At 40.2% G+C, this 12,224-nt stretch overlaps 1 protein-coding gene across 2 annotated transcripts in view; it reads left to right on the forward strand.

Annotated features, from left to right (window-relative positions):
- Positions 1–12,224, forward strand: part of plpp1 (phospholipid phosphatase 1) — a 56,820-nt gene that overhangs the window by 25,475 nt on the left and 19,121 nt on the right. The window contains exon 2 of one of the 2 annotated variants that reach the window (XM_012960669.3): positions 1,461–1,615. In XM_012960669.3, coding sequence (XP_012816123.1) covers positions 1,461–1,615 — 155 coding nt within the window. 2 annotated transcript variants of the gene reach the window in all.

The following is a 12,224-nucleotide window of genomic DNA, read 5'->3' on the forward strand; positions in this document are numbered from 1 at the left end:
TGTGCTGTTTTCAATCTCTATGTTTTTACCCACAAAGCAGCATTTTTCCCTATAATTCCAGCATAATCCAAGCCAAAGTGCTTAAACATGCAAAGTTGTTTGCGAATTTGCGCATCATAATATCCCCTATAATCTCATTATAAGATGGACATTCTTTTAACCCTTCCCAATCCTAATTAGCATATGCTAATTAGGATTCGGTTCAGGATTTGGCAGAATCCATCAGGGTGGGTTCGGGGGTTCGGTGCATCCCTAATATATATATATATCCATTTGTTTTATTTATTCAAAACGTCTGTAAGGGTGTTACTGGTGTAGCCCCTGTTTTGTCTTTGCCTAGCAACCAGTGTCAGTGAATAAACTCACAAGCACCGTATAACACGGTGTAATGGCCCATAAAAGGGTTATATCCAGGATCCCCAACCTTTTTTACATGGGGAGCAACACAACCATAAGAAAAAGTTCCTGGGGTGCAAAAAATGGTCTGTAATCCGCTATTTGGTAGCCTCTATATGGACTGGCAGCCTACAGAAGGCTCTATTTGGAGGTACACCTGATTTTTATGTAACCAAAACTTGTCTCCTAACCAGAAATTCAAAAATAAGCACCTGCTTTGAGGCCACTGGGAGCAATATCCAAGCCACTGGTTGGGGACCACTTGGTTATATGAATATGTCTTTAAAGCATTATGATACTCTAGTTCTCATCCTTTATTAGACATAATACTAAATAATATCTGATAATTATATAGTATCCCACTGTAGTGGCAATTGTCTATTAGGGGCCACTTTTGGTGGGCCATATCCCAAGTAACATCTGATCATATCCTGTGGTTTGTTCACAGCAGGGTAGGGAAAGTTGTAGCTAAAGGTGGAACAATGGAAACTTGTGCCAGACTGAATCTGACAGCTGTAGTGCCTTTTTAGAAGGTTGGAAAAGCAAACCAAGAATGGAAATGGTTTATCTCTTCAAATGATACACACAGCAGCAGATAAACGTTACACCAGCGACTCCAACAACTACGCAATGCTTTGTATAATAATAATAAAAAAAATATCAAGGAATTAACTCTGAAGCACTGCCAGCTGCATAGTAACCAAACATAGCCGTGTAATATTATTAAGTAAACAAACCGCAATTGATTGCTGCATTTTTTCCCATACCGAGTGTGAGAGCTTACTTAATGTATTTATAGAAAATATTGGTTCCAAATTAGAGCTCCATGCTAACATTTCGTTAGAAAAGAATGAAAAATCAAAGAGCAAAGCAAACTGTCCACCAGGCATTGGTTGCATTTGTCATCTAATTACCTTGATATTTTTCATGTTCCTTTGCATGCATGGCTTGCACAAAACCGCAGAGCACATTTTGCCTCACAGCCCCCTTTCCTGCACCAGTCAGCAGCGAACCCAATTTCTTAATCCTTTTTTTTCATTTTTTTCCCCCCATTTTCCCAACAGCTGCCTTACCACTGGGCGTTCTAAAGCTGATCACAAAAAAGCCGTATCAGAGAGGGTTTTTCTGTGATGACGACAGCATCAAGTACCCTTTCCATGACAGCACCGTCACATCCACTGTTCTCTACGCAGTGGGGTTCACTGTGCCCATTTGTTCTGTAAGTAACCATCCGTAGGCTGACCGGCACGTTTGAAGGGAATACTTTTGTCCATTTTCAAAATAGTGGACTGCGAAGGCCCTGAATGATGAGCAATTTCAATGAAAAAAATTATTATCTTGCATAAATCTCTAGGTTCCTAAAATGATTTTGCTGTGCCCGGTATTCTCTAGTTTTCAGTGCTGCATAGCTAGGGTTGCCACCTGTCCGGTTTTGACCCAGACAGCCAGGTTTTCCGAAGGGCTGTCCGGCTCAAAACCCCCTGTCCGGTTTTCTAAATTAGGAAAACCAGGCAGGACTCACTAAGACTGAAATGGCGACCGGCCAATCAGCGTTTGCTGGGTCATAGCTCCGCCCAGTGCCATCACTGCCCACCTTTTCCCCTGTGATATCACGGCCCCGCCTCTTCCCACCCCAGTGATGTTACCGCCCCTTTCGGGACCAAATGAACTTATGCAGCAATGCAACCCAGCTTTACTGCATCACTTTGCCATTGTCTACAAAATATTTACATGATAAAAACAGTGGTGGTCCATCCATTTAACCATTTTCTTATTTTCTACAATGTATGGGTACTATGTTAGAATGGGTTAAATAACGTTTTATTTTTTTTTGTTATTTTATACTATTTGCTGCCTTTAGGGTTCCTAACAGGGGAAAGCTCCCTAAGCCCCACTAACAGGGCGGCAGTTAGAGAATAAGTGAGAGGAATAGCAGGTATAGTAGGGAAAGATGGAGACCGCAGGGCTCACAGTTGAAGTACAGCTTCGAGCAGCTGTCGGGCAGTTCGGTATATGCCGTTCAACAACAACTAAAGGGGCATTGGTTGAAACAATAAAAAAAAAAATTCCCTTTATTTCTAATGGGGCATAGTGCTCCTCTTGAGATTTTTGTGTTTGATATTTTCAAGCAGAATATTTCCATACTCTGTAATGTATCGACTTATTGTTCACATGGCATTTGTGGGCTGCAAGCGTCGTTATCATACTCGTCTCATTGTTGGAAATGATCTGTGACATCACCAAAGACTATAATGAAAGCGTTGTGCGCTGTTTGTGCGAGTGAGAGAAAACAGCACAGATTGAATAAAATGCGATGACACAATAACGTAGACATCTGCCAGTTGGAATCTTCTGCTGACATTTATTCCAGGAGCTCATATGGCCGGAATGTACAGTGTATTTCTGTGCTTTATACTAAGTAGTCATCTAGTCGCTGGGGGCTATCATTCTTAAAAGGGAACTAAAGGACAAGTTCATATGAAAGTAAATATTTTTAAACAAATTTACTTTTTTTATGGCTAATGTGGTATTCATCAATGACGATCTCTATATGGGATTCTTGCTTGATTTCTGGGGCAATAATAGAAAAATACACTTTATGGCTTCATAGTTACTTGCACTTACATTTTTTGCAGACCTTTAATTCTACTTTAATACTAGTTAATTGTGCTAACAGCATGACATATTTAAGTTGAGTGCCCAGGTGACTATAGTCAGACTATAGTTGTGGCTTGCAATGCTGGGTTCCTGAGTTTGATTGCAGCCTGGGCACATCTGCAAATAGTTGGTATATTATCCCCCCCCCCCCATCACACATCACACATCACAGGTTCATTTTTCCCTGATAAAACTGACCCTTGTGCAGGGTCCGACTCCCCCCAGTCTGACCCTGCCCTTGTGATAAGGAACTTAGATTGTAAGTTCCATTGGAGCAGGGATTGATAGGAATGATGAACAAGATTTGTAAATATGTCAGAGCTAAGGATGATAATAATAATCAATATAATGAGTGCCGTAGCATTGTAATTCAGTGTAAAGGCATAATTTGCTTTATTTGCTCAAAATGTTCATCCTCCCTTGGATGTTTGCAGCACTACATATAAGTGGGAGTTGCTGTACTGCTTGCTGCTGGTGATGCATCCTCAGAAAAACATTTTTTTGTGTTTTTGTGCACTTTGTGTGCTTGTATGATTTTGCTGTTTTTGTTTACTAGAAATGCCTGCGACCACCATATCTGAACCCTGATGTGAAACTTGGCTTTCCTCTGATATTGCATAATTTGAATAAAATTGGCTGCAGTTCAGTGTTAGTGGTTTTTTGCTTATTTTTACTATTTTTTAAATTTACTAAGGTTGTATTTGATTGGTCTCCGAAGGCCTGGATTGAACCACCCACCAAAACAGTTGTCTGTTAAAAAGACGTGTTATTAATTTCAACAGAAATCGTAGGACTAAACCCCCTGTTTTTGGAAATAAATGGTTGTGTGATTAGCAAACAAGATGCGTAGTTCTTAGTCTGAGATAGACCTCCGTTTTTGGAAAAGAGTGGAACATCTGTGCCAGTAGCAGGGGGGCTGCTCCCTTTAGAACATAATTTTATAGTGACGCCATTAGATGAGATACTGATTATTTCACTTGTTTTTAAAGTTTTATAAATAATGTAATATTTCAATAAATAAGATCTGTAATTACACATGAGATAGTATCACCCTGCAAGCAATCAAGAATCGACTTTAAAGGCATGTGGAGCATATCTCTCTCTGTGTTTCCATAACCTTCAAACTTTTGACTAGAGGGATAATGTTATCATAAAACGTGTTCCATTTGCTATATAGGCCTAGGTTGCCCAACGCATGACTGGTATGAGTCACACGGAAGGGCCGTTAGCCCCTGAGCTCTGATTGCACAGTCCTGGGGAGAATGGAATCACACAAATGGCTCTTTGTGATACAAAAGGTGTTGGCTTGTCCCATTCTGTCACAAATGGGTTGTCACGTGAATGTATTTTTACTGATTCACTTTTACTACAAGTAATTGTTTTCCTATTCACACGTGGGACAATGTTTAAGTTTGTCTGTATGGGAGTTTCATAAACAATGAGAATGTTAGTACTAGCTGTACTTAGCATTTGCTGTTGTGCTGACTAGGGGCTCTGACATAGGCTTTTGTCACACAGGGTATTCCTTCTACCCCATCTTTGCAAATACACTTACAGGCAGGGCCTCAGCCGGTCAGTGCACATAAGTGCTGAATTTTGGTGTGGGAATGTGACTGTAACCATTTTAATGCTAAAAGTTGCTCTGTGTGCAATGACAGGTAAATGCATTTGCAAAGATGCGGTAGAAGCCAGCAAATTGCATTTTCTATATACACCAGCGAAAATGTGCCATATGGCATTGGCCATACATTCCCAGACATGGTTGGTCAGTATCGACCATACTGCCCAGCTATCTAGACACATATGCAGGTCGGGTGGGGAGTTCTATCAATCATCCTGCAATACTATCAGACCACTGTGCACAACCTTTAAGGCCTCAATCATCACTCTTATAGAGATCCTAAATATTCTTTTTGGGGTTTAGTTCTCCTTAAAGGTGACCATACATTGGAGACAGAAGCTGCTGACTTAATTGACAGCTTATTGGGCCCCCTGACAGGTCTACCCACCTATATCTGACCGAAAATTGGCAGAAGTCAATTGGGCAAGTTTTAAAATGCCCTTCAGAACGGGTACCACATTAGCTCATTGATGCAGTCCTCACCCCGATGGCCATCATTCACAATCGTTTGGCAACCTTGCCAAATGAGCAGATCTTTGAAGTTCAGCAGTTTATACCACAATAATTATGCGTATCTGTAATTTTTGGCAAATGGAAGGCCCCGGTCAGATGTTGGGGCTTAAACCCAAAAAGACTGAAAGCTACTGTAGTAACCGCCAATATTACACACCATACACACAGAAAGCAGATAAATGCCTGGCTATGAAAATCTAGGCTCTTCCTTTATTCTTATGAAGCAACACACTTGTTTTCCTAAGAGATTAAAAGGGTGTTGGACATCATTTTGTTCTGGTTGCGTGGGCATCTCTGGTAAGACATACACAATAAAATCGTGTATTATATGGGAAAGGAGCGCCCTGCAATCCATGTAAAATATTTATTGAGGTGACAGGACTATGTTTGTTTGACAAGGCTCCTGTAACATTAACATAGCATTATTCCTGAAAGATTTCTTGTTCTACTGCACCACCCTTCTTTAAATAGATTCCTTTCAAGATGAGGTGTATGTGCGTATTTGCAAATGATCCAGAATGATCTCAAAACTAAGGGCGGCACTGCAGCACGTGGCCTACACCCTGTGTTATTGTGTTCTGACTCCTCCTGCTTCAAAGCTATAAAATAGGGCACCCATTTATAGTTTTGTTTGTATTCCCATTATGGCGGCAGACACCAGTTGTTGCTGGTCCACAATCCCGGTGGATAGGATATGGGTTGGTTAATGATAGTTTGGTACTCTCTAAAACAGACCTGCCTGTTGTTATGGGTTACCTTTTTGCCTGTTGTTACAGCACCATTTGTAGTATTTGAGCTGAATCTGAACTTTAAAAGAATCCTATAGATTCTGCACACATTAACATGTAACCTTGTAAACTTGAAAACATCAGTGTTGGCATTTGGTACCTGAGTGTCAACACTGCAAAGATTTAATGTGCTTTTGAAGGTGACAGTTTTTGATTGTGCTTAAAGTTTACTATTAAACTTCATCTGAAAATTACTCTGCCAAATTTGTGTGAGAGAGGGTATTTGATTGAATCCAAAAAAATAATTGATTTGGTGGATCTGTACTGAAATTGAATTCATGGGTTAGAATAAGTAATGCTAATATTAAATGATTCTATGCCCATTGCAGTAGGAAAATAACAGTCCCTCCAGCTGAATGCAAACTTGCATATAGAAGTAGCTTTCCTGTTATGAATATTGGCAAGGAAGTCCGAAGGAAACCTGTTCTAGGCTTGCACTCTCCTTGGATTTGGATGTTGATGGGAAAAGCAGCCTTGAGTAAGTTTGCTGGCATTGTTGATGTTTATATAATTCCAGCAGACGAGTGCTAAAACTGCTCTGTTTATTTTGGAAGTCAAATGAAAGTAAACAAGCTGGCAGATAGAAGTGAAGTCTAGTACAGCTGTAACTGTGTATGTAACTTGCATTCTCATTAAGGAATTTTCTCTGGAATTTCAGTTGTGTGAGTTATATAAATCACTCAGTAACGTAGTTATGGATTTTTTTTTTGAGTAGTGACAGAAAAGAGAAAAATAGAAAAGTGTACTTAATTGATCTCAATTCATTTCCACTGCAGATAAAGGGTCTACCAATCAGGACCCTGCAAGCTTCCTTCCTGCATTTTTATTTCTCTTTTGTAACAGTTAATGGTAGTAATTTATAATAAGCCATTTTTATGCCCTGCCATTTCCACACAGGCATTGTTTAGTTTAGTTAAGAGTCGTTCTGTTGCAAAGTCATTGCTCCATATTTATAAAAATAAACCATTGTGCTGACTACCATGGAAATGGTACCAATTGCTTCAAACTCTGCACAGCACCAACACAAATCATGACATTTTACCCAAATCCGTGTGACCTTGAGGCAGAGGAACATGGAGCAATGTCTGACATAATGTTTGGAGTTGACTAATTGAAACAGGGATTGTGAGCTACATTACCCCACATATAAAGCAATATAGCCATAGGCAAGCAGTGCAGTGTAGGTTTCCCAAACATATACTTACAGGTTGGCCCAGGAAGGTAGTGAAAGAATCCCTATGAAGGTCTCTAAGCAGATTTAACCAGGGCATCTGAAAGGAGTTTGTAACTTCTCCCCACACTTTTGTGGGTTTCTTCTGCGTACCCAAAAAAACATACAGGCAGAGGAGAAACCCTTACTTAAGGTGGCCATACACGGGCCAATAAGGGACCGATATCGGCAGCTAGAATCGCCCGTGTATGGCCACCTTAAGTAAGGGTTGGGATACGGGGTAATTTTGGGATACATGGTAGTTATTTTGGGATCTATGTAATATATCAGTGGCTAATCTACTGTAGGGGCAACAACGACTGGCCTGCCCGACCGATATCTGGCCTGAAATCGGACAGATATCGATTGGGCAGGTTAAAAAATTTTGTCGGATCGGGGACCACATTGGCTTGTTGATGCAGTCCCTGAACCGACTGCGCCCATTGCCGTCATTTTAATTAGATCATTTAGCCTCAGGGCCAAACGACCGAATTAGGCAAAATTTGCCCAATATCTCCCACCAAGCGAGCGGATCTTAATGTGTATGGCCACCTTAACACTCCCCTCTGATTCCCCCCACCCCCACTATCCTACATACAGTGATTTGTAATTGGACATGTGACGTGTTTCTCAGACCTAAAACCAAATAAACAACAATCAAAAACATATAGGCAAGTAAATTGGCTTCTGATAAAACTGATTAAAGTGTCTTTAAATGTGATATTTGGGGACCTTAGATTGTAAGCTTCACTGGGGCAGGGACTGATGGAAATGATGTGCGATCTCTGTAAATCACTGCAGGATATGTTGGCTCTATATAAATAATGGATAATAATAAAGGAGAAGCAATGGCCATAACAAAGTTAATGGTTTTTAAAATAATAACTAGCCACTTTGTGCAAATAGAGGGCAGGTATCAAGAATTCATGTCACTAAATTGAAACATTGAGATTATGGTCTAACTGCTGCTCTAAAAGATGTGTAATTAAATAGGCTGTTTCTGTATAATTATTCCTTAATTGTCTGTTAGCTCCTGCATTACTAAGCAGTCTGGCAGTAATTAAAGATGCAAACAGCAACTCCAAAAATAACCAGCTCCTCCTCTTACAAACACATAGATGGTGATTATTATACCTGGCCAGATTAAGTAAATTCGGTGTAAGGGAATTTCTAGGTTTCTCAAATTATATCTAAAGAATTGCTTAGTCTCCCCCTCCCTTTCTGCACTAATTATTATCAACTCAACCACACTTTCTTGGGCTTTACGAGTAGAGGCTGCAACTTTGTCAGTTACAACAGAGGCCTTACCGCACACCCTAGTTCTCCAAATTTAACTGCCCGGTGCACATCGCCAGAGGGATCGGCACCCTCACAAAAACCAGCAGGAAAACAAAAAGCAAAATGGCACTCAGGGCTAACGGGAAATATTTCCTTGTTAGAAAGTCTTTATTTGCGAAAAAGATGCAACGTTTCGAGGCCAATCAGCCTCTTTATCAAGCATCTTGATAAAGAGGCTGATTGGCCTCGAAACGTTGCATCTTTTTCGCAAATAAAGACTTTCTAACAAGGAAATATTTCCCGTTAGCCCTGAGTGCCATTTTGCTTTTTGTTTTCCTGCAACTTTGTCAGTGCCATCATTGAGCCTAAAAATAAGATGCTGTACATTGTGATAAATCAAGCATCTCATCAATGATACAGAAGAATTCTTAGAGACCACGAACACAACAATGTGGTCCTCACCCAATGGGATTTTTATACCGGACAGATATTGTTTGGGTAGGTCCTCCCGGTGGCCCTCTGCATGGACTGATAAGCTGCTGACCTGGTTTGGAGGGTTTAGTTGGCAGCTTTTATCAGCCAGTACATGGCCAGATAAAGTTGTACACTCCATGTTTTGTCCATCTACATTTTAGTTAGAGGTGCTTTATTTTTTTTATGACAACAGCTGAGGAATGCAGGTCGTGCTCATATATAATACTGACGCCATAATAAATATTGTACAGTAGAATCAATGAAATACTCAAGGAATATTCTAAAAGTGTTTTAGTTCATGTTGACTTGAAATGTTGCGTGTAGATTTATATCATCCCTCCTGAGAAAAGCAGCATTATACTGAGAGCTGACATTTCTGTGAATTCTTGTATAGGACTGTCTCGCATTGATTACCCGGGCTGAGGATGTCGCACCTACAAAACAGGCTGTTTGTGACATGAGTTGGATCTGTCATTAATAGCTTTTGGGTACAGCCTGAGCCAGTTTTGGTATTGGTTGTATGAGGAAAGTGCTACTTGTCTGCTGGTATTTGCAGATAATGAGTCTTGCCAATAAATCTTTATATGTGGGTTAATGGGTTATTGTAAACCTGGTGCCAGGCAATGTGCCGTGCTCTCAGAAAGACCGTTTACTTTCACAAAACATTGTATTCAGATTGAAAACCACAAATAATATCGCTTTCTATTTTCTATATTTTGCAGTCTTTCTACATCTCGAGTTTTAAAAATAAATGAGTTTCATTTTCACCCTTCATGTTTCCCAATAGCAACCGAAAAAGCCAGGTCGCTACCATTCTAAACTGTTTGATACATTTCTCAGCAGCAGCAGAAGCCTCAGCTCCTCCATAGTTTATAAATGAGTAACTGGTGCCGGCATTGCTCCAATGCTATTGATACCATGTATCAACAAATGTACTGAATATTAAGTCTCTAATTTGAGAGAGAGGAAAATGAAACAAATTAGTTTTTAAACCCATTTCTCAAGAGAACAAAGTGGGTTTACAAAAACTGATTTAATAAGAAGTGGCGTTTTCCAAATTCTTCCATTTATTGGGCCAGTTATATCTTTCAAACTGATGGGTTGCTTTATAGTAAATTGATTCCTTCCATATATACAGTGGTCTTTCGAGACCTGATTAGGGGCCAAAAGCCATAAAATGACATGAGAAAAACTCGCATTAGACTCGGCATTTAGAGAAGTTTGGGATTTTAAAAAGTAGCCTTAAACACTTTTAATCACCTCTAATACTCTCTTGGTGCCTTAAGGAATGCCTAAAAAATCCATTCTGGTATTTCTACATGTAATTACTATCGTCAGCAATGACTTTTATCCACGGGCAACGCACCTGAAACTACTGTGTGTGCCATGGGTTTCATGTTGGGTGACTGTTGATGAATTTCTTTTCTTTATGATCTGGGTAAATAATGTATTCAGTCTTTAGAACCAGTTATAATATTGTGACTTTTATTTTTAAAGTCTCTGTTTATGTGATAGTATTTTGGGTCAGACTGGCCCCCTGGAACACCTAGAGAAAACCAGCGGGGCCTGGTATGCTTGGGCCTTACAGTGGGTGGTGCACTGGGGGCTGGATTGCCCCATTTTAGTATATATATTGTAATAGAAGGTAATTTTCTGAGTTTTTTTGTTGGACAAAGCAAATATGAATTTGTATTTAATGGATTTAACCTTCTTGCTTTAAAAAAACACTAATGCGATATGGAGTAACTAAAACTCCCAGCATTCCAGCCTATCCAGATGCAGCTAAACTGCCATCTGATCAGATAGTGCTGCACGTTGGACATTGCTGATTTAGTTTAATTTTTGCCCCTCAGTATCACCTGACCCCCACACCCTTATTAAAGATGCCTTGTGGCCACAGAACATGTAATTGGAAATTTGAACATGCTTACATACAAACAGTTCAAACCTGCAGGTGATTTGTTTCATTTCAGTATAACTCCCCGCATCTAAAAGAGCTGTAGTGCCATCTGCATGCTGCATTTCCCCCATATACAGTGGGGCTGCTTCTGTTGCCTGCTTCTCCTGCTGTTTCTGCTTCCCATCTCCCCCATGCATTCAGCTGCTGCACCCCGATGCCTTATTACATTGCCTGTTTTAATGCCTATTTCTCTTCCTTTTACTGTAGCCGCATTGCCTTTTGCAATTCTCAATTTGAAGCATACCCCTTTCCAAAGAGGATTTTTCTGTAACGATGATTCACTCCGGTATCCATACAAAGAAGACACCATTTCATATGGCTTATTAGGGGGAATCATGATCCCATTCTGTATTATTGTTGTAAGTCCAGATATATTTATACACATTTGCATGTTTGGGAAAAAAAAAATCATTTAGCTGCCCCCACAGCTGATCAGTCTGGCCACCTTATTGGCCAACCTAAGTATCAACCTGAGCAACCAATCAAAATCAAGTTTGTGCAAACTACTGTGGTCTGAAGCTGCCCAAATAACAGCTATACTCGCTACACTAAAATACAGCCATTGCCTATATTGTACCTTATTATATACAGGAAATCACATTCAAGGAATAAAATGAAACCCAATGTGTGCTTTATTGCATTATGGCTTCTGTGGATAGCATGCCAGCCTCTGGCATCAAGGACTTAACACCCCTGATGCTGAGTGAGGGTGAGGCACAGGCTTTAATCTCGCCTCATTGCAAGTGGAAATTTGGCCTTTCTCTTGGCATGTTTATATAGCAATAGGTCCCCGCCAAGAGTAAAAAGGAAAAATTGTCTTGGAATGACAATGGCAGAATTGTCTAATGGCAACCCACCAAGGTCTCTTTAGTAATAACTCTTGCTGGTTTACTGTAAGACCTTCATGTGGGATGCTTTTTATTTTATTTAAATAAATGATTTGGGCCAAAGTAATTAAAAGGAAATAATGTTGGTCAATTGTGGATTTTAGGAATAAAAAAGCATATAGAATTTCTTGCTGTGTTGCTGGCAGTAAATGGCACAATCCACTTGTTTGATGAGGTTGCCAAATGAGCATATGTTTGTCCAGATTGGCCACCCAAGTGGTGAACCAGCCTCCCCAATCAATAACTGCAGGGATCAGATAACAATATGTAAAGTCATTAATTTTGTCCCATACACAGGCCAGTAGGGTGCTGACTTAAGGTGCCCATGCACAGGCAGATTTTAGCTGCCAATTTGAGTCCTTTAGACTGATTTGGCAGCTTATCTGTACATGTATGGGGACCCCTGACTGGCCTCCCCAAACCGATATCTGGCTGAAAA

The sequence above is a fragment of the Xenopus tropicalis genome, chromosome 1 (genome assembly GCF_000004195.4).
Source record: "Xenopus tropicalis strain Nigerian chromosome 1, UCB_Xtro_10.0, whole genome shotgun sequence".
NCBI classification, from domain to species: domain Eukaryota; kingdom Metazoa; phylum Chordata; class Amphibia; order Anura; family Pipidae; genus Xenopus; species Xenopus tropicalis.